The 25,535-nt window shown below is 50.7% G+C and overlaps 1 protein-coding gene across 2 annotated transcripts in view; it reads right to left on the bottom strand.

The window, feature by feature from the left end:
* ERN1 (endoplasmic reticulum to nucleus signaling 1) overlaps positions 1–25,535 on the bottom strand; it is a 77,772-nt gene that overhangs the window by 20,675 nt on the left and 31,562 nt on the right. For both annotated transcript variants that reach the window (XM_036033495.1, XM_036033496.1), the window contains exons 3-10: positions 13,844–13,877; positions 12,757–12,829; positions 9,338–9,410; positions 7,057–7,179; positions 5,436–5,537; positions 4,371–4,632; positions 3,082–3,160; positions 1,795–1,960 (exon numbers count right to left, since the gene is read on the bottom strand). In XM_036033495.1, the coding sequence (XP_035889388.1) occupies positions 1,795–1,960; positions 3,082–3,160; positions 4,371–4,632; positions 5,436–5,537; positions 7,057–7,179; positions 9,338–9,410; positions 12,757–12,829; positions 13,844–13,877 (912 nt within the window). The remainder of the gene's footprint in view (positions 1–1,794; positions 1,961–3,081; positions 3,161–4,370; positions 4,633–5,435; positions 5,538–7,056; positions 7,180–9,337; positions 9,411–12,756; positions 12,830–13,843; positions 13,878–25,535) is intronic.

The following is a 25,535-nucleotide window of genomic DNA, read 5'->3' as shown; positions in this document are numbered from 1 at the left end:
TGATAAAAAAAATAACTAGAAGAAAATGGCTGTAAGGACTCAGGGCGAACACAGGAGAACAAGCCCTGGCCAGCTACCCCAGGAATGATCAGGGCTCCAGTACACCCTCCCTCCCTCTCTGCCACGCCCAGTCCCGGCGCCGGGCAGATCCTAACCCCAAGGCCCCGCCTGCGCTGAGCTGCTGCACACCACCTTCCCCGCGCCCAGCTCTGCCCTCTCCCTGCCCAGGGACCAGTCCGTGGAGCACAGCAAGAGGTAAAATGACGAGGAGAAAACTTACTAGCCCCTGTGCACTCTGGGACCCCCACTTCCCTCCTGCCCACCCCGCCCCCTGGGGATGCATTCCCACCTCTCAGCACCTCTGGGGCTGGGAGGCAGCAGAGTTGGGGTGGGGGAACAGGGAGAGCAAAACAGACTCAGGAAAACGCTGTCCTGCTGTAAGTAGTTGGGACACTTGCCAGAGACGCATCCCTCTCACCTTCACCTTCACTGGTCGCACTCACTGCCTTCGGGTGTCATCTCACTTTCTTATCTTGCTGGCTGACAGGGCTCCCATTCCAACCCCAGGGACATTAGAGACAGTAGCAAAAGCAGAAGAGAAGGAAAAGGCCCCACACAACCCCCACCCCGCCACACACACACACACACACACACACACACACACAGGATTTCTGCTGTGGCTCCCTGACCCTGGTCCAACCTCTGCCTCACTCTTCACCACCCTCCACCCCTACTGGTCTTCAACACTCTCCTCCTCCTCCTCCTCCTCCTCCTCCCCGCTCCCACACCGACACCAACTCCAAGTGAATTCTTCCACAGAAACCACTCCAGTCTCCTTAACTATAAATGGAAGTAACAAGGGACATCACCACACACGGTAACGCAGAAAAACAAGGAAATGCATCCTGAAGGGCTCAGTGCCAATGCCCGGGACACAACCTACAGGCGCTGTGTCAGATAACTGCACAGAGTCTACATCACAGTCGTGTGCCGCGGAACAGCATTTTGGTCATCGATGGTCCTACTGGAGTGTGACAGAGCTGAAGAATCTCTATCACCCAGCGACACCATCATCATGTTCTGGCGCAACACATGACGCAGAGTCTGCGGTGGCGCCGGGTCAACAAACCCACTGCACTGCCGGCCGTATAAGCGTGTAGCACGTACGATTGCGTTCCATACGTAATACCTGATAATAGACATCCATGTTACCGGTTTGTGTGTTTACCACACGGTGCTTTTTATTATCATCTTAGAGTGCTCTCTTTGTACTCACAACAAAGACGTTTGCCGTAGAGCGGGTGCCCTGCTATGCCGGTAGCATCTCATGTTTACTGTGTCTCTTGTTGCTTCATGTTCTCTCGTGCTGGATTTAACCTCGAGTGTTTTGGGCAGTGATGTGCTGCGCAGGCTTGCGGCCTGGGAGCAACGGGCTGCACCACAGGGCCTGGGCGTGTGAGAGGCCGCAGCATCTGGGCGTGTGTGAGTGCGCCCTGGGGGGTTTGCAAAATGACAAAATCGCTACTGATGCACTTCTTGGCCTGTGTCCCCATCGTTAAGCAACACACGACTGTACTTAGTACTTGAGTTTTGGAACATTAGTTGATTTTCCAGAACTGACCTGGCAACACAGCTCCCCTGTGTATTTATTTCCCTTGGGGGTAAAAACGTTCAAGGTCTGAAAGACCAACTAGGACGTGAACTGAGCACAGCGCAGTTAACCGTCACTGGCAAGGCCAGCTTTGCCCACCAGGAGGCAGCACGTGACCAGGCGCAAAGAGGAAACCCACTCACCAATCAGAAGCCAGTAGTTCCTCAAGTAGTTGAGCTTGTTCTTTCCTTTGAGCCCAGGGTTAAACTTCAGGTCCGTGCTGGGTGTGATCACACACTCCCCTTTGTCCCCAATGGTGACACCGTCCGTCTGGGGACCTTCCAGCAAAGGAAGAGTGCTGCCTCGGGGCTGTGGAGACAGAGCTGCAGTGAGGCCTTCGGGCAGCCCTTGCAGGTGAGCAGAAGAACATCCCTGCGACTGTCCTCAGCACCCAAGGGACTGTCCTACTTCTAGGTGGGGCTGGCCCAGGACAGTCAGAGCAAGACACAAAGGCTGCAAGACACAAAGGCTGCAAGACTAGGCAGGAGAGGTGCCTCACTCAAGACGTGACAATGCTGCGCTGAGGTCTTTAACATGGACCACTTCTCAAATCCTTTTGTCTGGAAGAATACCCAGATTAAGGAAGTGTGTGAGTGTGTGAGTGTGTGTGTGTGTGTGTGAGAGAGAGAGAGAGAGAGTGTGTGTGTGTGTAATTCCAAGTGGCTACCGTGAGAAGCAGGGGAAGGGAAGGGGAATGCCAGGGCATCTACTAATCCACAGTCAGTGCACCTGACCAGGGGGCGGTGAGCTCCAGCCATGAGCCCGCTGCTCGCTCGGACACTGCTGACCTCAACTGACGTAGGCGCTGCCCTATTCACAGGAGCAGCTGACCAACTCGACTCCCTGGGAAAACAAGAGATGCCAACTAAACAGCTCAAATGCTGTTAAGGACCAAATGAGGAGCCAAGATCATAAGGCTTCAGACGCCCGGAGATGGTGCATTAGAGGCATGCTGGCAAGAGCCAAGGAGGCCTGGAGAGGCCACAAAAGGATGAAAAGGATCTAAGTCAGGAAGAGGAAGGAGGGAGAGGGCTGGAAGTACGAGGCGCAGCCTGAAGGAAGGCTAAGGGAGATGAACAAGGAAGTTCTGAAATGAGCGAGAAGAGGCACTTGGTTGGACGCTAGCGGTGTGGTGGAAGGGCACGGCGGGGCTGGATGCAGGAGGACTGGGAACACCAGCCTGTGCGGTTTACACCTGAACGCAAAAGCAAATGGGTGTGGCCAGGGCTGATCTTTTCATGCAGCATTCCACGAAAGTAGAAGGAGGTATGTACATGTAGGAAGTGTTTTTGAGGATCTAAGATCTATGTCTTGCATTCTTACCCAACAAAATGTTTATCTATAAGTCAAAGTTATTCTTTTGGAAAACGGAACAGGAGCAGTTAGGAGGCGGCATCTGTGAGCCTCCCCACCCCCGGCAGAGGACTTACCACAACAGCAACACCCTCGTGGACCATTGAGGGGGAGGCGTAGAGGCTAGTCGAGTATTTCCCAACATATAGGGTGGGCCTAGGAGAAAAACAGATGCATGCGTCTCACAGCCCTTTAAATTCTAGGCTTTTGAGAGAGAAGAATCACAGCCCCAAATACCAGCCAGAAGAACACCCCGATAAGCTCCTAAGCACTCTGGGGTGTGAAGGGAAGAGTTCTGCCTTGCAGCCGGGAGAACTGGGCTGCAGGCCCCAGCTGTCATGCACAGCCTTGGTTTCCTCATTTGCACACAGCAGGGCTGCACTTGGCCATCCCCACCACGGGCTGCAGAAAGGCCCACGTGCAATGACCATGTGCGAGCGACCAAATGCTTGCAATCACTGCAAAGCCTCTAGGATGGCCCAGACCGGCACGCGCTGACAACCGAGCTGACACCTGAATCACCAGCATCCTGCCTTGTGATTCATAAGAAGTCTAGAGAGTCTACAGAACCCCCGAGAAACAGCCAGCTGCTCTCATCTGAATGCCTAAAGCCTAGGGCTGTACAAAAAATTCCAAACTGGGTGAGACTTCCAGTCCACGGCAGCGTGACCTGGTCCTGCCTGGGCCATGAAGGGGGGGGTGTGTGGTTTGGCCTCGTCTGTGGTGTCAGACCCTCTGGTTACTGCTGTCAGCAGCCAGTTGGAGGCTGGTCATCTACTCAATTCTGGAAACCTCTCTCCACACACACTGTGCATTTGAATGCTGGTGTGTAATTTAGAGAACGCATCCATGCATGTTATCCTATTTGATCTTCTCCAACAGCGCTCTACAGTGGGAAACTGAGGCTCAGCAAGATTGCATGACCTAGGAACAGGTGGGAATGGAGAACGCAAGCCCACTGAGTCTTAGATACACATGTCGTAACACCGGTTTCCTGATTTTTAAAAATGAATATAACTTACAGTGAAAATTTAGAAAATACACAAAGTTGAAAAATAAATACATCTCTTATATTCATTCCCACCTGAGACACATCCAAACTGTACCGTGAATACTGGCTATCTCTTTCCTATCCCCACCCATCGCTTTAATTTGTTTAATATTCAAAAATTCTGAAGCATCTAAGGGAGTCCCTGGTTCATACATTCTTGGGTTTCTGAATGAGCCAGTCTTGCCTCTTTACATTCCTCTCGACTTCAGGGACGTTTGCTGAGCCCTGGCCCCCCGTGTATGGTGTGCCACGCTGCAGTAGGACCGGAAGGTCAGGGTCCAGCAGCCCTCTTCCACCCCGAGCTCCCTGACTCACGTCAGCTTGCTCTTGGCCTCCGTCTCCTTGGGGAAGGGGTACTTCCACTTGGTGATGCGCCCCACCTCCCCGGACATGAAGGTCAGGTAGCGCAGGGTCTCCACCGCCACGTTGACGTGCACCACCTTGCGCAGGCCCTCCCGCTGCCAGACGTAAAAGGCCACCACGGGGGACGCATAGTTCTGGATCCACAGGACGTCACCAGACTCGCTGTCCACAGTCACCACCAGCCCGTCGCCATTGGACACGAAGTGGGACATCTCTGCACAGATCAGACAAAGCCATGTCGCATCTCACCCCGTCTTGCAACCACATCCTCCAGCTTCCTGGCAAGTTGCAGTCACCCCGCTAGAGGCGACGAGACTTCTGGAGCGTTCTCAGACCTCCCCCGTTCCCAGTGACCCTGCTCAGGCTCACAACATCGGCACACTGACAGCTGCCTGGGTGACAAACGTAAGACAGGATCACTCTCTGAAAGGCGATTTACTTGGTGATGCTCTTTACATTCCATTCGCCGAGTGAGAGAAGACAGTGAGGAGAAGGGAGCCCACGGAGATGCATTTGACGGCAATGACGTCAAACCCATCGATGGAGCTCAAAGTCGGAGCTGACGCATCCGACCACAGGGGGGATTTCTGTCCGACTTCCAGATACCAGTGTTAAGTCGGAAAAATTGGTTTTTGGCTTCCATGTGAGTCGGGGGAATGTTTACTAGAGAAATAAATAGAGGACGAGCCACATTTAGGCGGAGTTGTTAATGTCACAAATGGATGTTTAATTCGGCTTCCCCTGGGGTCCCAGCAGGCTCCTCCTGCGACACAGAGGGACTCGGCGGAGTGCGTCCTCCCTCCTCCCAGGCGAGACTGACCGCCATCGGACTTGGGCACTGGGACCCTACCTGCAACACTGCCTGTCGAAGGGTTTACTATAAGCCCATGGAAAGCCCAGAACCTGGGGCCCAAGGGTGTCGCAAAAGACAATCCAGCCTTTCTTCTGGAGCAACCAACCGTCCCCTCACAGATCCCAAGTGCCACCCAGCCCCTTGGGGCCCCCGAGTGCACTCACTGTAGTCCACGTCGTCCTCGGGCAGCGAGGCTGCGTAGTCGAAGTAGGTGGCGTTCCACCGGAGCTCTCGGCTCTTGGTGTCGTACATGGTGATGGTGTACTCTGGAGAACACACACAGCCCGTTACCCAGGGCGGGGGGACACGGCACCTACTGAGATGCTGACCACATCTGAATTACAACAGACAAATCCTCCCTAAATTGCCTGTGAGAAATGTCCAGTCCATCCACGTGGAAAGAGAAAAGGCCACGTGGAAAACTGAGGTCCCAGACACATGAGTGAACCCTTGTTGTGCCCTTGAACTCATGACTCGCAGAACCATGAGTGCTGTCATGGGGGTCGTTTACTACACAGCAACAGAGAGATGGTATTAGAAACTGGTGCCTAAAAGTGGGCAGGTGCCATGACAAACACCTAAAACCTGTGCTACCGACTGCAACCAGGTAGCAGACGGCGACTGAAAGGTTGACGTGGAGACTGAAAGAGCAGCAAGAAACCACTACCAGAAGCTGGAAAGGGGTGCCCCAGGTTACGCAGCAGGGACACAACTGGTAAGACGACTGCTGGCGATGACTTAGGAAATACAAAGGAAGTATTGATGAACTAGTGGATCTGGCTAAAGAGATTTCCAGGCAGAAAGTGAGAAGTCCGAATGGTTTCTCTTAACTGCACATGATCAAATGCAGAATGGATAAGCCAAAGAAGAAATAACTCCGTTTTCAGGCTAAATAGAGAGGATTCAGGACTGAGATTCCAGCTGAAAAAGATTCTCAGTGTAAAAAGTGGCCCTAGACACGGCAGGTGAGCAAAACCAAGCGCTGCCCTCAGGAAGCCGCTGGTGCAGCAGGGGAGGCAGGAAATCAGCACACACAATTTCGAAACACACAGTGACAAGTACTAAGAAGATGAGGGAGGAATTGGCAGGGCAGGGGGAAAATGGGGACAACTGTAACTGAACAAGAAAAAAAATCTAAAAATAGAAGATAAAAAAAAACAAGGAGACAGGGCTGAAAAGAAAGGTGACAGAATACGGTGTGGTGGGAAGGGTGCTGCTGACGCCTCTAAGGGCTGGTGACAGGCAGTGGGACGGCCACTGTGATGGGCCCACACGGCATGTGTCCCGGGGGAGGGCGGGGGAACGGCTGCTGCCCTGGGCAGGGACGGAGCTGAGGTGGGAACAGGCTTCAAGGGGGGGGGGGGGTGACTTTCGAGCAACGATGTGAAGAGAGGACACTGGCCAGACAGGCAAAAACCTGCATGCCTGGTAGGGAGGGACCCTTATCCCAGGTTTCTAAAATGGCACTGCGTGTAGAGCTGCAGGCGGGTCATCCAGACTGGGGAATGTCGATGTGAGGGAGATGCAGCGAGGGAGGAGGCAGGAGAGGCAGCCGCCAAGTTCCTGGGGCTTCTTGGGCCGCGTGTAGTGCGGGCTGCAACCCCAGGCAGTGGGGAGCCACGGCGGGTCTTAGGAAGGGGACCATGGGGTAAAATCTGTGTTGGAGAAACCAGCTCTGGCCACCATCTCGAGACTGAAGCCCAGAGACAGACATCCGGGGGGAGGCTACTTCTCGTCCTTTCTGGAAACAGGCAGGTTTGTACACGACAAAAGGTTCCTTCCTACCTGTTCGCCCAAGATACAGAAGAGAGGTCGAAGGGCAGAGGCTATCCGCGAAGGCCGACGACAAAGTCTGCTGCTTCTCTCCGGTCAGCAGGTCGATGACGTACCAGATGTCCTGCTTTTTACCTGAAACGACACCAGGACACAGTGTGTTTACCCCCGTCCTGTATGGAAACAGTATCACTGCCAAACCAGCAGCCCGAGGGGTCCTCTGTGCTGAGGGTCCGGCCTGAAACTCTCACGATGTCGCAGGCATCGCATCGCCCTGCTCCGAGGGTGACAAGGGAAATGGTAATGTGGAGGTAATAAAGGTTTCCTGGGCCACCAGGTCTAATAATAACTTAATAACCTAATCATGTATGGAAATTTCCCCAAACCTAATAACTCCTAGAATGCATTGCTTTGATTAGTGGCCTTAAATATTACAAGTCTGGCCGGTAAAGGGCAATTCTTGTCCCATAGACTAAAATCTACATAAAGACAGAAATGTCCCCAGGGGGTCATCTCTCTGGTAACACTCATGCATATATCTCAACATCCCTACTAATGAGCTCATTTGCAAAGAGGATCTACAGTTATTGTTTATAACTCTAATTAGCTGGTGCCTGTGACTGGGCAGTGGAGTTGGTTGCAACCTGGTGCTCAGGAGGCCAAAGTTTTCTCAGCCCCCCCAACCCCTCCCCAGCCAGTAAGTTATTCCCCAGGCCACAGGCTATACCTCTCACCGTGGTCGGCTGATGAGAGGTATGAACAGGCGGATGGCACAACTGAACAACACTTGGGAAAACTCAGAGCTGCGCATCTACAGCATGTACACCAGAGCATCATGGGAGTGGGGAGTCCGTAGCAGGGGCCTCCCACCTGCAGGCCCACACGTTCACCGTGATATGTGCCATTTCCGCTTCATGAGGCGTGGCCTCTGGTCACTCGGATCTTCCTAACTTATCGGCCAGGTTTCCTATGTCAGCAGATTCTTAGAAGCGGAGTACTGAGATGCCAGGAAGGGCACAGGGCACTCGAACGTGCCGAAGCCACACTTAGCTCTGATGGACGTAGAACACGTGCCAAGCCCACGTGTGTGATACTTGTCCACAGATTGCAACTTTCTCTTCTCCGCAACAAATCTTAACAGCAACAAATCTGAACATACGTGAAAACAGCACCAAATGGCTGTGACCACGACCCCTGTCCGTCTGGCATGGCGCCTCTCTGGTTACTTCAAGGACCATTACAGTCTCCATAACCCACCTACCACTTTAATGGATGGATTGGGCAACTGCCACGCTCGAATATGCGCCATGAACTCACTTAAGAGGGCACCACACAAAGATGATGGACCCACAATGCCCTACGTGCACCACAAGTAGTGACTCACTGGGAAAAGCTGGAAGGCCGTATAGAAAACAGTGACTCGGATGGTCAGAAGGTGCTCAGAGGGGCCTGGGGAAGAAGCGAGCAAGCCCGGGCTGAGCGCTTCCTCCGATTCCCGAGGCTGCGGGGGGCGGGGGGTGGGGGGGGTGGGGAGGGAAGTCATTCTGAAGGTGTGGAAGGAAGTCAGAGCCCAGGGTCCCTACAAAAACTTAAGGTTGGCCTGCACTTGAGGCCCAGAAATACACACACAGCTCCCGAGGCATGAACAGGCAGTAAGCACTTTCAGTTCCTCCAGAAACTGGTATATAAACACAGGATATTATTACTACTACGATTTCAACATAAATACAGCTCTCCTTTGTGTTACAAATGCATTTTTATTGACATTTTGGCAGCAACACAGTAAAAGGAAAGCAGGTGATCTGATGCTTTGAAAGATGTGACCCCTGCAGGTATGAAGGCAGCTTATCTCGGCAAGATGTTAAGTGCAGGTTTTACCCAATATTCTGATAGCAGGAAATACTAAGAAAGCCCGATAATTAATAGGCAAGAGCCTGGCTTCCCTTTCTTGGCTCAGACTATTGTGTTCACTTAAAATTTCATCCAATTTCTCCTGGGTATGTTGCAATCTTTAAATCGCAGGGGTAGGTCAACACAGCAGCTGAAAGCTTGTTAAATGAGTAACCATACTAATGGTGTCAAGTCTGGTCCCAAGGTGGGGGCGGGGGAACCCTTTCTTAACTGTTCAGTTGATCCTGGAGTGAAAAAGCCCAACCGAGGCAAGAAAGATCTTTCCCAGAAGGGCCGGTGGGGAGGAACTGCACACCTCTGTCTCAGAGACGCCACTTCCCCAGACTCTGGGGCTCGTTTCCAAAGAGCTCCCAGTTACAGGGCGGAAAACAGGAGCTCTTACCCATGTAGAGAATCCCATCCGAACTTCGGCATGGGGATGCCTGAACCAACTCCGGGATGGTAAAGGGAAGTTTCTTTAAAAAAAAAAAAAAAAAAAAAAAGGTAAAATAAGTTAACCAAGTCTTATGCAATTTCTACAACTTTACGGCACAATCCGTTTCTGTTACCCAATTCTGCAAAAAAGAGGGAAGCACTGTTGATGGGAGACGGGAGTTTTCCTAACTGGAAACCAAGCAGAAGGGGTGCCCCAGGCTTCCAGGCCCATTTGGGACAGGCCCTCGGCCCCCAGGGCCCCGGCACAGCAAACACTAGCTCGTTTCTACTCCACGGGCCCCTCCAGGTGTCTTTTCCAGAGCACTTCTGCAGATGACACAAACCTTTGCTGAAAAGACTTACACAAATATGGACAGTTACACAATCTCTGAAATTATAATGGGGTGGGGAAGAATTCTCCAGTCTTGGAAAACCGACCCAGAGCCAGCTAGACTGAGCGGAATATCCTTGCTTTTCCGGGTGAGAGCGAGACCTGATGTTAGCCCTGACAGGAGCAGTGGAGGAGCCCAGCTGAAGCTTCGAGACAAAGGAGAAGTCATCCTTAGGTGGGCAACCTAGGAGTCTGAGGTGGAGAAGTGGTCTTGATGTTTTCTTCAGTAAATAATTCTCTACTGAAAAACAAAAAAATCGAACCTTTGGTATAAAAAGGAAGTTATGGTAGATGCCAGGGAAAGAAACTCAAAAGGGTCCACATGTTTCGAGTGCATTTCATAAAACCGATTCTTCTGAGCCCACAGCTGACATCTGACGAGTCCTGTTGGTGGAGGTTTGTTTCGGTAGACATTATTTTTGGAACATTCTGTGTTTTTGAAACTGTTCTATAGATACCTGTGGCTACTCCACTGCTTTTTTCTCCACAAAAGAGAAGATTTCTCCCTTGCTTCAATCAACAGAACTTGAAATAATTAATCATTTGGATTTTCCCATCACCCCGACACTTAAGCTGAGCCTTAGAAAAGCAAAAAATGCCTCAGAGAAGGCGTAATGACTGGGCCTCTGCCAGACGTTTCTGAGAATCAGAAAGTCACCCCTAGGCTTCCAGCCTGGAGTCCTGGTGGCATCTGCGGAGCCTCTGGGTTCAGGGCTCGGGCTGGAAACACGCTGTGCCTGGAGCTGCCAAACCGCAGCGCTGGAAGGCACATGGGGTGCTGGTCAGAGCATCCTTGGGAAGTTACAGAGCTTTTCAAGCCCCAAGTGCAATGCTCGAAGCTGTGGCCTTGGGCGTGTTCCTTCACCTCCGCAGGTGCAGTGCCCGCCCCTCTAACACGGGGCAACACCAACAGCCCAGTACCTGGCTAACAGAGTGCTTCAGAAATGGAGGTTCTGGTGGCGTGGGGAGAAATGTTGAGGGTGAAACGCACACACCTCTACACAAGACTTGCCCTTCTCCCCCGTTTCAGTCACAGGTATTCATCAGATAACTTTAAAGCACCCAAATTAGAGCTCCCAAGCCAGTAACAGTCTAGACCAGTGGTCCTCAACCTTGGCTGCACATCAGAGGCTGTTTAAACCTTCCACAGAAGCAGAACTCACACACAGAAAGCTCATGGAAGTGTACAGCTCGGTTATATTTTGCAACGTGAGTGCACCCATGTAACCAGCACCCAGGTGACGAAACAGGACCTTGCCAGCGCTCCGAGAGCCCCTTCTTGCCCTCTCTTCCAATGGTGACACCCAGTATCCCAACTTCAAAACATCATCAACTAGTTTTTCCTGTCTTTGAGCTTTTGTAGAAATGAGTCATTCACTGTGTAGACTTGCTTGTCATTTTTGTCCAACTCATTTTGGCAACATTCATCTGTGTCGCAGACTATTCTCACTGGTGTAGACAATTAAGCTGTACACAGTTCTGTAATTCATTTATCCTGTCGACCATTGATGCCACTTGTTTGGGTAGTTTTCACTTCGTGGTTATTATAAATAGCGCCGCAGGACACGCGGGTGCCTGTCTTTTGGTGAGCATGCCTTGCAGCGGGGTCATCGGGCTGCCACAGACTTTGCCAAACTGGTGGCACCCACCCGCACTTCCACCGCAGGGTGCGGAGTTCTGCCTGCGCCGGGGCTCCTCCTCACACCTGTTTTCCCTCACCGTTTTTCTCACTAGTCACTCTAGCGAGTGGGTAGGAGTAGGACACTGGTTCTTATTTACCTGTCCCTAGTGACAGATGAAGCCGAGCTCCTTTTCATGTTTATTGACCACGTGGATATCCACTCTTTCCATTTTCCTACTGGGTTGTCTGTCTTTTAAAAATAATCCATAAGAGTTGTTTATATAGGGTGGGGCCAAAGTAGGTTTATGGTTGCGAGCAGGCAGAACACAGTTTATTCTTGTATTCTTATTTACTAATAACTGCGTTGTTTTCCATACGAGCGACTATGAAGCTGCCAGTGCCCCACCCTTTATGCCCGGCCTGTGAGGGCTTTGCGGGACACGGTGTTGGGAGCACATCGCGGCCTGCCTCCCGTGTCTCCTGGAGACAAAAACTTCCCAATTTGAATACGACTCAATATATTGATTTTGTCCCTTATGGTCAGCGTGGGGTGTTTTTGTTTTGGTTTGGGTTTTTTGTATCCTAATTATGAAATCTTAACCTACCCGAAGGTCACGAAGACGTTCTGCTACTTTTTTCTCAAAGCCGTGCTTCACATCTCGCGTTCAGACGTGTGGCCCCTCTGGGACGGGGCTCCGTGGGTCTGGTGGGAGGCGGGAGTCCAGACTTCCTCCCTCCCGGATCTCCCTGCAGGCCCGGAGCGCTTACTGACAAGGCCAGCGTTCCCCACTGCACTGTAGGGTCACCTTTGCCACAAATCAGGTGCTCGTGTGTGGGGCCTGTTTCCACATTCTCTCATCTGGGGAGTTTTTAAAAATCCTGACGCCTACATTGACTAAATGGAGACTTTTGAAACTGGTGCCTAGACCCGGTATTTCTTTAGAGCTCTCCAGGTTATTACAATGTGGAGCCAAGGCGGGAACCATCCAGGTTCTCCAATGGAGTGAGATTATATCATGCCCCTACATGGGGTGTCTACAGGGGGACGGGTAGCTTTTCAAACTATACCTCCCCGCCGCCACCACCAGCACCAGCTTGAGAATCATCGGCGTGAGCGACCCTGCCGCTGAGGGGAGTATTATGCCTGTCTGGGGTGCTGGCTGGGCCACTGGAACCTGCTGGTCTCGACCAGTGTTTCTGAGCTCTGGCTGCCATTTAAAAGCTCAGCTCGGATGCCGTGAAAGGATACCGATCCCCAGGCCCCACTCCAGACCGCCTGAATCAGAATCCCCCCAAAGTGTCTTTTAAGTTCTCGAGTGATCTCAGTGTGCAGAATGTGAGGGTCGCTGGTCCGGGACCTCTGGGGAACACTCACCGTCAGGCCTTCATTGTTCTTGCCCCCGAGGGTGTAGAGGCTGCCGTCGTTGGGGTCTGGGAGGAAGGCGGGCCTGGAAGTGAAGCAGTGAGTATCAGCGAGAAGGCACAGCCCGGGGTGCAGAACAAACTGTCGCAGCCGGGACTGGGGGGAGGGGGGAGGGGCGGTGTATATGAGCCGATTCCACCCACTGCTTTTTTCACCCTAGCGCAAACACAACATCCCTATGGGGGTGTGCGCTGTACTTGAGTAGAAAAAACCTGCCCAAGAAAAACCGCACAGCATCGAGGAAGAGCACACCATCGGGTCGATGCACTCTGGACGAGGACGAGATGGGTGACGGGAACCCAGCAAGTCTGCTTCTCAGTTTCCAAGTCAGTTGTGTACAGAACTCCAACAATTAGTACTCACTAGCATGGCATGGTGCATAAACAAGTAAACTAATCTACCTTTAGCGTTCAACAAACATTTATTTTTAAACTGCAGGCAATAAAAGCAGACTTTGAAAGCTTGCCATCAGAAAGAACCCGCCAAGGACACGGACAAAGGTCTCTTAGCCGGGAGCTTCCCCTGAGGCAGGTGTGAGGTGGTCTTCGGTCAAGTTAGCCCGCTCAAGACTACACCTGGTCTCTCAGAAACCCCCGGACAAGTCTTTCCTCTACTCAGGATGGACTGTCTTTGGAGGCTCTTACAGGGGCCACCCAGCGTTCACTCCAGCACACACACCCCAGAAGCAGGTCAGGTTCGTGTTTGTTCTCTGGGGTTAACACCTCAGAGAGAGAGATCTAAACCCTTAGGCCTTCCTTTGGAAGCTTAAGTTAAAAACTCAACTTAGGTTCCATCTCAAATAATCCTTTTAATACCACTGCCTCCCTCCCCCACAATGCCGCCGACTCCCCCCCAAAGGACTGACTGCCCTCCCCCGACACAGACTTCCGTCACGGCCCCTGCAAGACTTCCTGTGTCTCCATCATTCCCATTCTACCTTAAACTTATGACTCCATACTCCCAGCAACCAGCCTCATAAACACTGAATAATTCAAAAAATGGATTCAAGGGAAGTGCTGAAGCAAACGGGAAAACTTACTCTTCCACGTGGGTTGGGACCTGCAGAACTGGATCTGCGTGAAAGAACAACAAAGGCATCATCAGACAGACTCCAAAACATCAAGATTCCTAGAGAGTTCCCAGGACCCATTCCCAAGCTGTTCCAATAACTTAAATTGACCCACACAAGATAACGTGTGTGAAGGCACCTCAGAAAACACGCACACAAAGACGCAGAGCTGAGCTCTTACGGTTGTCACTGAGACAAGAGAGAACTGACAGCAAATGGGACTGCTGTCGGGAAACCTGCAGACGCTGGGGGACGGACAGGGCAGGAGGAACAGTCACGACCCACAGTGGACAGTGGGTCACAGAGACACTCCCTGACACATCTGCCTTTAGGGGGCAGCAGTGGGGCAATCTTAGAGCCTCCAAGAGTTCATTCCCCAGACTCCATAAGGTCTAGCAGAAGAATGACACACACCTAGAAAATGTTTTCTGTACAAAGATGCTCACGGTAGCATTACAAATGACCTAACTGCTCAGGAACATGGTTAAACTATGCAATGTCCACCTGGAAGAAAATTAGGGCTGCTAAAAGGACTTAGAAAATTTTAAAACATGTACAATTTTTTAGACTATTATGTTTAGGAGAAAAGATAACATTGTACATAGACTATTAGTGCAGCTAAGGGGAAAATCTTCAAAGCACATAGAAAACTACACACAGAGCCAAAGAATGCTAATTGTAAGTTATCTCTGTTGGGAATGTAAGTGACTTCCCCCAACTTTCCTCTATTTCCCCAAATTTCTGCAAAAGTAGTCATTACTTTTTAAATTGGGGAAAAAAGTTTTCTCTCAAAGTCAATGTTATATTTGCAGTTGTCAAAATGGCAGGATTCTTCCTTCCCCACATTCTCCTGAGCACAAATCTAGAGGACACACCTGATCCCTTGGGGTGGATGGATGGTGAGAGGCCACTGGCAGCGCAGTGCTGTGGCAGAGCTAAAACCCACAGGCACGAGATGGCACAGTAATGAGGTATTTCTAGTGATCAAAAACCTCATGGGTAGCCCTGGATGGTGTGGCTCAGCTGGCTGGTGCACTGTCCTGTAGACCGAAAGGTTGTGGGTTCGATTCCCTGTCTGGGTGTGTATGAGAAGGCAGCCAATCAATGTATCTCTTTCACATTGATGTTTCTCTCTCTCTCTACCACCCCCTTCCTCTCTCTCTAAAAGCAATGAAAAAGTATCCCCTAGAGAGATAACAAAATTTAAAACCCCCATGGGCTGTACAGCCAGTCCATCCACAACTTCAAAGCCGGGATGAGGACAGCAAATACTGCGATATGATTCTGGACACAGAGTTCCAGGCTCCGTCGCTCTGCTGATGGTGACAGGCAGCTAATTCTCCCAATCAGTTGGGACTGTCAGACAAAGAAAGCTCTTTCAAGCCTTATCTTTTGTTGACTTTGCTTTACAAGTCCAGCCCCTCCATGAAGGCATCCGGTGTTCACAACAACAGAAGCACACACCACAGGTGGTCTGCGGGCAGCACACACACAATTCATTAAACCAAAAACATTCTAGGAACCGGGGAAAACTTCCAGTCAGTAAGCATATGTTTGTCGTTCCCAGTAATCGCCTCTTGGTACAGGCTCACAAACAGACTGATGCAAGAGACAGGAAATCAGGGCACCCAGCACTCACCCCCCACCCCCACCCCCCGCCAAACAGTCCAGGTGCTGCTGCAGCCTGGTCACTGCAGCCCTGCGGCCAGGAAAAGCGAGACTGCCAGGCCCCACAGCAAGCACAGCGGTCAAGAGGGCATCTTTTCAGCCTGTTGCAGACGAAGACAACACTGCCGCATTCTAGCAAGTCACCAAACAAGACAAGGCGACCAATGGGATCTCAGCTCCTGTTGGTCAACCTATCTTTGAGGTACAGCGCTTGCGCACTCTCAAGGACTCGTCTTCAGGTGCAGATTTTCCTGGTTTTCTAGAGCTTATTCACTGGCCACCAGCACTGAGGTCCCCAAATGCCCTGCACCAAATGCCTCAGGTCCCCAAATGCCCTGCACCAAAACGGTTCATCGGCAGGAGCCAGGAAAGGGTCACGGTGGGACAAGGGCACTGGTGTTTGAGAACCATGTTTTTCTAGGCTAAGGAGGAGGAGGTCTCCACCAGGAGCACCTTCTGGCCACCTCAGCGCTCCCATGCACTTGGTGAAATAAGGTCCCTGGAATAAACACCCGCAGAACTCTAGGCCACGTGACAGCACAACTATTACGACAGCTCTCCCGGAAGGCAAGCAAATGGCCGCCCTCTTTTTCTTAAAAAAATCATTTGGATTTGAGATCTGCTTTAAAATATGAGAGAAAAAAATTGTAGGGAGAAACGGATAAAATGAAAAAAAAAAAAAAAAAAAAGGCAGCCTGTCGACAACTGTTTGAAGATGGAAGTGATAACACGGGGCGGTCATTTGACTGTTCTCTCTACATATGCTTGAAGTTTTCTGTAATATAAAAGGTTAAAGATAAAAACATTGGAGTGTCGCAGGTTCGATTCCCAGTCAGGGTACATGCCTGGGTTTCAGGCCATGACCCCCAGCAACCGCACATTGATGTTTCTCTCTCTCTCTACCTCCCTTCCCGCTCTAAAAAATAAAATCTTAAAACAACAACAACAACAAAAACATTGGGAAAGCCAGCAAAATAAAAGCAAAAAGCATCATCTGAAAACACACAATGAGAGCCCAATACAAAAAGGTGGTTGTTTTTGATTTAATAATGGGAGCTGGTATCAGGCAAGGGTCTTGTTCAAACATACACACAAGATTCAGCCATGAGAAAAGAAACCTGGCCTACCTATAAGAACATAAACAAACACTGCTACAAAATGAGCCACTCTATCTATATGGAGGCTGATAAGGAGAAGAGCTGTTTTACTTTCAGAAAGGAAAAACAAGGGGTTACTTCACAAGCATAAAAACAGGTGTTATTCCAGCTGAAGGTAACGGTATCAGGTAAAGGCAAAAATATCAGGAGGGTAGAAAATGGCTGAATAGCTGCAATTTGTGATCGGTTTCCCGGGTTACCCAGGAAGGAAGGAACCTGCTCGGTGCTCCCCTGGGAGCAGCCACGGGGCCCGACTTGACCCCCCCAGTGGGTCAGGACGAGAATGTACAGCCTTGACACTCAGAGAAGCCTGGCTGAGATCATGGGACACTGGCTGGGGCTCCTGTTTTGTGCTGATCTAATCCTCCCTTTTAACTTGAGACAGAAATGAGTCAAAATAGATATTCACATCTTTCCTTGGCCTAAGTTCATGAGGGTAAAACTTTAAATATTTTTTATCTGCAGAAGGAGTGCTGGCCTCCTTGTATTCCCCAAACACTGTCAAGTGTGCCCCTGCCTCAGGGCCTTTGCATTTGCTGTTTCCTCTGCTTAGGTCTTCGGCCAAATGCCACCATCTCAGAGAGGTCTTCCTTGACCACCTCCCACCCGCCAGGATTCCCTACCTCTTTCCTGCTTAATTTTTCTCCATGACACTTACCGCCTCTGAGGCATAGTATAGTTTATTTTATTTGATGTCTAACTCTAGCCACTGTAAACTTTGTAAGGGCTGGGATTCATCTTTTCTTGTCTGCTATATCCCAAAAATCTAGAACAGTGCCTGGCACATAGGAGGAGCTCAATATTTTTGTTAGTTTCCTTCCTCTTTCTATTCCTGCCCTGCATGGATATGCATTGTTGATTACTTCTAATAATCCAGCAGCTAGACTCTGTCAATGCAGCTAGACCCTGTCAATGCTCAACCCACAATCTACCCAGCAACCCGATCCCCTCCACCCAGGCTCTGAGCACTGCTGAAGAAAACGCCGCAGTCACTCTCGGAGATACCACTACATGTCTCCCGCCAGCTGGGCCCCGTGTCACAGGAGGGATGTTTATCCACTCCCTGGCTGTTTGAGCCTCACAGCTGGTGTTTCAGACCCTCACTCCTGGCCTCACAGCCCCCTTCTCTCCACTCACGACTCAGCCTCCTGTGGCACAGGGGGCAGCGTGAACCCTCTGGAACGCCCTACCCTCCCCCCTCCAACTGTGCCCGACTCGACCCTCTTGCCTTCATGACTCTAAAAAGGACGATGGGTTCACCTTCAGATTCACAGATATTCCACCCTCGTCTGTCTAAGCCTGCAAATGGCACCCTGTCTCCAAGGACCTTCAAGTCCTCCTGGCCGGCTAACTCCTTCCCCTCTGCCTAATGACACAGCAAACCCCTGGGCTTCCCTTCCCTCTGTTGCCCAAGCTCTCCTTTCTCTCACAGATCCACTTTACACGTACAGTTCGATGAGTCTGGAAAAATGGACGCTTGCCTACAACCACCCTCACAATCAAGATGTAGATCATTCCCACACCCCTGAACACCCGTTTGGATGCAATATCCCTGACCCTACCCATACAACCACTGACAGATTCACTGCATTTGATCTAAAATTTCACAAGTGGAATTCACATAGCAGGGTCTCTCTTGTGTTTGGCTCCTTTCTTTCTGCATCATGTTTTTGAAATGTATTCATACTGTTACGTGCATCATATACTGACTGTTCTTTTTTTTTTTATGGCAGAAGAGTACTCCACTGCATGGACCACAATTTATCTGTAGATGGACATCTCGGTATTTCTAGTTTTTAACTGGAAAAATGTGAATCAAACTGCTATAAACATTTGTGTGCAGGTCTTTGTTTGGACCCGTTATTTTCATCTCTGTTGGGAAAATACCTAGGAGTAGAATGGTTAAGCCAGGCTGTTTACATTGGACTCAGCAGGAAACTGCCAAAGCGTCCCCCAAGGTGGTTGTACTCCTTTGCCTCTCCACCAGCAGCGCACAAGTTACCCACAGTTTCTACAATGCTGATTTCTGGGTCCTTCCCCGGGGAGCTGCTTCTGCAGGTAGGCTTGCATTTCTAACACATGCGAGGCGACTCTCATCTGGGCCATCCTGAAACCACTGCTCTGGATCCCCGGTTTTACCTTCTTGCTCTCTGTGCCTTTCTCCACTCACTGCCCTCTGGCCCTCAGCCCCAGAATAAGGTCAAAACTGCCACTGTCCAGGTTCAGTGACCAGATCAAACGAACACTTGCAAGTCCTTCTCATTAGGTCTCCACATGGCACCTGACAACATTCTCCTGTGCGGCCTAAGACCCAGTCCAATTTCCAGCAGTTTATGGGGTATCTCAGCCCCTGATGTCATACCCCCCCAAACCCGCTCCTCCTCTCCAGTGCCCCAGTGAGCTGGCTGACCCTACTTCCACCCAGTCACACAACCCAGAAACCCAGAGTTGTCCTAGACTCTCTCCTTTTCTTAACTTTAGTCCTCTTCCATTCAATTAGATTCTGAGTTTTGTAAGATTAGGCGTGTTAACATTCCTCAAAATCTAAGCCCTCCTTTACTGCCACCAAAATCAGGCAGTCACCACTTCTCGCTGGGTCTACACCACAGTCTCCTAATCGGCTCCCGGTCCTGGCTCTCTGCCCTTCAGACGTGCACCCCACCCACGCCTACTAGGGCCTGACAAAGGCCAATCTGTTCTTGTCTTCCCTCCACATAAATCCTACAATGGTCCCCAAACTTCCTTGGTTGGCAGCACCCTTCAGTGTCTCAGCAATTTCTTCAGAGGGCCTGAGGCCTAAAGAAATACCTAGTGGTTCCATGTATTAAGCAGTTAGCTCCAAACAACTTCAGGGCCTAGCAACTTAAAAGCCACATGAAAAAAGTAATACATGTAAGTTGAAAGAACAACACCTATTTCATTCTTAACCACAATTACTAATGGGATGAGTGTAATTGTAGGGTGATGCACATATTCCAAATCTCGCGATCAGGTAAGACACCATCACCCTCCTTACTGCTCCACACTGATGCTCACGTGGCATCTGAGTTTATTACGGTGACTGCAGAAACTCAGCTTGAGAAAGAAACATCACTGAAAGGACAAGCAGCTCATCTCATGTGGAAACCGTAAGCTACCTCGAGCACAGTGTCGGGCACTCGTGAAGCATTGCTGTGTTTCTCAAAAATGTAAAACAAGTTGCAGTATCTCTCTGAGCTCCTGGTGGCACTGGGACCCCTCAGCATGGTTTGGGAACCACAGAGGTAAACGTTCAAGGCTCTGCACAACTGCAGCCCAATCAACCCTTCTCCATGATTAACTGCCCATCATCACCTCTCTTCCCCAAACTGCCCCCGTGCTTTCGTGTTGGTGTCTGTGCTGTTACCTGGCCCTTCTCCATTAGTCTAAATCCAGGCTGCCCTTCAGGGTCGGTTCCAAGGCCGCCTCGTCCAGGAAACCAGAAACTGACCACCCACTGCACTCGGCACGTTCCCATGATGCACTTACCACATTCCTCAAGGGACAGGAACTTCACTGCATGTGGCCTCTCAGGTTCTCAAACATTTGGGGACTAGAGTGAATTTTAGGCACTTGGAATATCAGGGACCATCTGGTTGGTTTATTGTGAGCGTCTACGCAGAAACGTGCATGAAGCTGATCACGCACAGTTCAATGAGTGATCAGAGTGAACTGAGTGACTGCTGCCCAGGCTTCGCGCCCCTCACACGTGGCAGACAGTGCTGTCTGCCGAAGGAAAGACATTCAACAGTGTATGTAGACTACAGTCATTCAAATGAGTTTTTTTTTTTTAAAGAAAAAGGACTTTTCTGCATAGAGACCTATATGACAAAAGCTAAAAAGAGCTGCCCAGGCATAGTTCTGCTTGTTCACTCACATTTAAAAATTTTAATTCATGGGGGGAAAATGATATGACCTTTAAAAAATCCTCACCTGAGGATATGTTTATTGGTTTTAGAGAGAGAGGAAGGGAAAGAGAGAGAGAGAAACATCAATCAGTTGCCTCCCACAGGTGCCTCAGCCGGGGATGGAACCCACAACCTAGGTATGTGCCCTGATGGAGGATCAAACCTGCAACCTTTTGGTGCACAGGGTGATGCTCCAACCAGGTGAGCCACCCGGCCAGGGGACAGACAAAACTGATACGGCCTTTGTTTCCAAACAGTGGAGGCAGGGCAAGGGGACTGCCACGTGTTAGTCGTCGCTGAAGCTGCGTGCCGGTGCGCGAGGGTTTTGCGACACTATTCTCTTTACTTTTCTGAATGTTGAAGTTTTTCTAAAATAAAAAGTTAAGGCCCTGGCTGGCGTAGCTCAGTGGATTGAGCTCGGGCTGGGAACCAAAGTGTCCCAGGTTCGATTCCCAGCCAGGGTACATGCCTGGGTTGCAGGCCATAACCCCCAGCAACCGCACATTGATGTTTCTCTCTCTCTCTCTCTCTCTCTCTCTCTCTCTCTCCCTCCCTCCCTTCCCTCTCTAAAAATAAATAAATAAAATCTTTAAAAAAAAAAAAGTTAAAAAAAGAGAAGCTAAAAAAGGAAAGCCTTTGCAACAGGCTTAAAAGACAGGCCTGTTCTTCCTGCTCTTACCTGCCATGTGACACTGGCCTGAGGGACCCCCTCATCCCACAGGGTCGGAGAAACCGCGGGGAAGCCACTCGAGGAGCAGGCAGGGCCCCGCCGGTGCCATCTTGGGCCCCTACGCACAGGCTTATCCCATGGGTGAGGGCCTGGGGAGCGTGGGGGTGGTAGGTCAGCCAAACAGAAAACTGTCTTAGATGAAGTCAACCACAATTTAAATAATTGTTTCGAACCGGAGGTCAGGACTGATGGCCTCTCTCTGGAGGTAGCTTTGGGTGGACTTTTTCCACGCAGGAAGGAATAAGATCCCTTTGATTACAGAAGCCACAAGAACAGGCTGCCCATCTGACTGGAACTCAAGGAGCCTCACGAGATCATTATCTTCTCTTCCCCAGAGGAGCACTGATACTTCTGGAACACCGGCTTCTCCGGTGGAATCCAGATGAGCACTGGCTGGACCGTCCTGCTCTTCCTTCTACCATAAAACCACCTACGGACCCCTACACACCCGGTGCTTAAAACCAGCTTCTTCCCTGACTCCAAGACCTCTCCAGGGTCAACTAAGATGTCAGGCACAGGCAGAAATTTCCAAACGGGCCCCTCTAACTGCACCTCTAGCAGGGATCTGAGATGTTCTGAGTTGGTCCTTACAAAAGCATTGCAGGACCGAGGGACCACAAATGAAGTCCCAACTTGCCCTGTGCTCCCTGCAATCCACCCCCATACCAAATATGCGAGAGCCTGGCCCCCCCGGCCCCGCCCCGGTGTAGAGATTTACCACACACACCCACACATGTCAGCATCTACTCTCAGCTTGGTTCTCTGTTCCGTGCCGTGCGGGGTAAAGACAGGAGCTTAGAAAGCTGGTAGACACGAAACAGTACAAAATGAATGGCTGAAACACGTGGTCCATGCCACAGGCATCCCGGGATCTTCCGGGTGAGAGAAATCGGTGAGGGCTGCTGTGTTCTCAGGGGAGAAAGGTGCCATACAGAAGGTTGGCCCAGCGTGTGGGGATGACGAGACAACACGGGTGAAGAACCACCCCCGCTCTGTGGGAACAAGGACGCAGGCTTGGCAAGTGTGACATGTTCCTTCTGAACATAAATAAGGCTGGACAGGAGGCAGGAGACCATGGGGAGAAAAGTCGTGAGGACTCTGTGATGTGGGGTGGTGGGCCCTGACCAGGAACTGACTGCAGGCTTCTGAGAAAGAGCAGAGTGACAGAGTCCTCTGAACAAAGGTCAGACAGACAGACAGACAGCAGGGTTCTACGCCAACAAGAAAAAGAAGGAATCACACAGGGCGGTGAGGGAGGGGACCCAACCGCCCCAGGAAGATGGCCCCAGCCAGAGTGGGGTGTGGGGTGGGGACAACAGCGGGTGGTCAGGAGCTGAAAAGGTGAGGAAAGGTATCAACAAAACTAAGCCCTGATCAGAGAAAACAAAGTGAAAGAAAGGAATGAGTTAAAGAGGGCTTGGAGATTTTAATCCTAGCGGACAGTGAAACTAGATCGGCTGGTCTGACTGCTGTAAACAATTGCCATTTATTTCTTCAAGACAACGCTGAAGGTTCTAATACTGTTTTCTTAGAAAAATTATTGGTAGAAACAAGGTCATTTACCCTCCCTTAATTCAAAACTCAAATCTCCCAAATATGATTCATGTGCTAAAGTGAACCCATTAGGGAATAAGTTCTCCCCAATGGCAGCTTGTTCCAGAGAAAGGTGCTTTAGGAGGCCACACGCTCCACTCCCATTGAAGTTCTTGGGTCCGAACTGTAGGGTAGAAAGTCTCAACCTGCATGAGGACAGCATTCTGAAATAGACATACAATCAAAAGTTCCTCAAAATCCAGACCCCCCCCCTCAACCAGAACTGGGAGAGGATGTAACTAACTGGTTTGCTTGCAGGTCACCTCTGCGAGTCACCAAGTGTCATGTGTGACAAAGATGACCATGGCGAGACACAAGAGTAATCTGAAAAACTGCCCGTATCAAAGGCAGTCGACTTCTACTAGGCTCTAATTCATCCTCACCTTGGCAGAAGTAACTCAGACCGAAAGACACACCCTGAATGCTAGAACCAGCTGTGAAGGAACTAAAGGCGGAGGATAAGCTATTTGCTACTATGACTTAGGACCAAACGTCTCTCAGGATGTCATAACCTCACAGAATTCATTCTGGAATGATGGGAGTGGCATCAAACCTTGCACAGCTCCCCAAGATGAACAAAAGGATAAATAAGTCACAGCCAAGAAAGGCATTTTATTCATGTACTTCAACATTCACAAACGGGTTCTGCTACATACCAGGTAAGGCAGCAGAGAATGCCCACGGGAGCTGAAGTCTCTGCTGCCTGAGACACCCCACCCCCCACCCCGCCCCCTGGCCCCCAGTGGGAGCTGTATTGCTCTGAAGCAAATCCCAAGCATGAGGGAGAGATGGGATTGGGGCTACAGGTGAGATTGGACACAGCTAGTGATGGCTGAAGCTGAGCCATAAGTACATGCGGGTTCACTATATAAGTATCTCTGTGTCTGCATATGTTTAGAATCTTCCATGATAAATAGTAAAATGCAGAGAGAGAGAAAGAAAAACATTTCCAAGATCTTCAAAAGCAAAAACTGGTCCTCTCATGTCTCTTCTCACAAAACCTAATCTCAGTCCTCCAAGACAATGGAGAGCACATAACCGCTTTTCTCGTGCTGAAGCAATGAGGTAGAAAGGTAGTGATGCATATTTTAAGCTTAGAGAATTCCTCAAGAGAACACAGATTAGAACCATTAGCGAGATGTCAACCCTTTTCAGAGCCGCCCCCTCTCGTGTTTCCCTCACAGCTCTGCCTGCAGAACTCCGCCTCTTCCACAGAAACACGCATGCGGCCTGAACGACAGGAAAGAAAGCCTCCCACAAACAGATGCAAAAGCCATCTGAAACTCCAGATCAGAAACTGGAACTGGAAACTAATGTGACAGTGGTATGAGTGACAGACAACATATCCTGAGGCGGCGAAGTCTCATCTCTTCTTCAGGGCTCCTGGCAGGCCTCTAGTGAGAAGGGTTCTGGGACCGAGTTGGCATCAGGTGCTCAGACATTCACCGAGCACCCCTAGCTGTCTGGAAACCCCACCTTCGAGGAGTGAGAGATTCCGCAGGAAGACAAATGCAAACAAAAATCCACACCACCAGCAGGAAGTGCCCCCAGAACCCCAATGAGGAAGGGGCTCACCCTGCTTGAGGAGTCAAGGAAGTAACCTGGGAAGGGGGTCTTAGCAGATGACTAGGAGCCTGTCCGACAATGCAGGCTGCTGGTGCGGAGGCAGCAGAAGCCCAGGCCCGAGGTCTCCGAGACCTAGAGCGTGGTTGTGGCCGCAACAAGGGGCACCTCCAGGGAGAACAGGGAGTTGAGACTGGAGAGGTGGGCAAGGGCGGATTCTGTAGGGCCTCGCATGCACACCAAGGAGCTCAGACCTGGCCCTCTGGGCCAGTGCTCCCCACACTACGTGATGAAGGATCAGCTGCTGAAAACCACAACCGATCTGGGTGACATTCTCCCTCTTGTACATCTCTCCTCATGGACAGGTAACACAGGTAGGCAGGTTGCACTTGGAGTAGCCCTGCTTGCTTGCCCAACAGCAAGTCTATTTCAGCAGGGGGTGGTGGATCAGCCTTTGCAGAGGGCATTTACAGGGCATGTGTGACATCAGCGTGGTGGACGAATGGGAGGGTAAGCAGGCGGCAGGGACCACAGTCAGGAAGCTGTCGCATGAATCTGGGACGTGGATGGAGAGCCTGGCCAGAGGGACGAGGAGGAGTGGGACTTGGGAGACACTTCTTCAGTCTATGTGGCAGGACTCAGTGCCCAAGTGGCAGAGCGTCGCTCTGTTTTCCAGACTGGGCAGACCCGGCTGTCAGCCCCGGGAGAATCCATGGCTAGAGGCACACAGGAAGGGAGGGAAACTCATGCCGGAAGAAGATTTCCCTCAAATTTGAAGTAAATTTCGTTCTGAGCCTTCTCTCTAAGAGTCTCCAGTATGGACCCTCCAAGGGACATCTTAGGGGTCTGGGCCCCTCTGGTTGGGGAAGCAGCCACGTTGCACAGTTAGCGTATTTTTATGATTAATAAAGCATGGTTCTAAATCACTCTAAATTAGTAGAGTATGGCTCCAATCCAGTCCTCCACGCCATGGAGGGGATGGGAGTAGTGTTGCTAAAACATCACCTGCAGCTGGATGAGGAGCA

The sequence above is a fragment of the Phyllostomus discolor genome, chromosome 8, assembly GCF_004126475.2.
Source record: "Phyllostomus discolor isolate MPI-MPIP mPhyDis1 chromosome 8, mPhyDis1.pri.v3, whole genome shotgun sequence".
NCBI classification, from domain to species: Eukaryota; Metazoa; Chordata; class Mammalia; order Chiroptera; family Phyllostomidae; genus Phyllostomus; species Phyllostomus discolor.
This window is presented reverse-complemented; position numbering and strand designations above follow the sequence as displayed.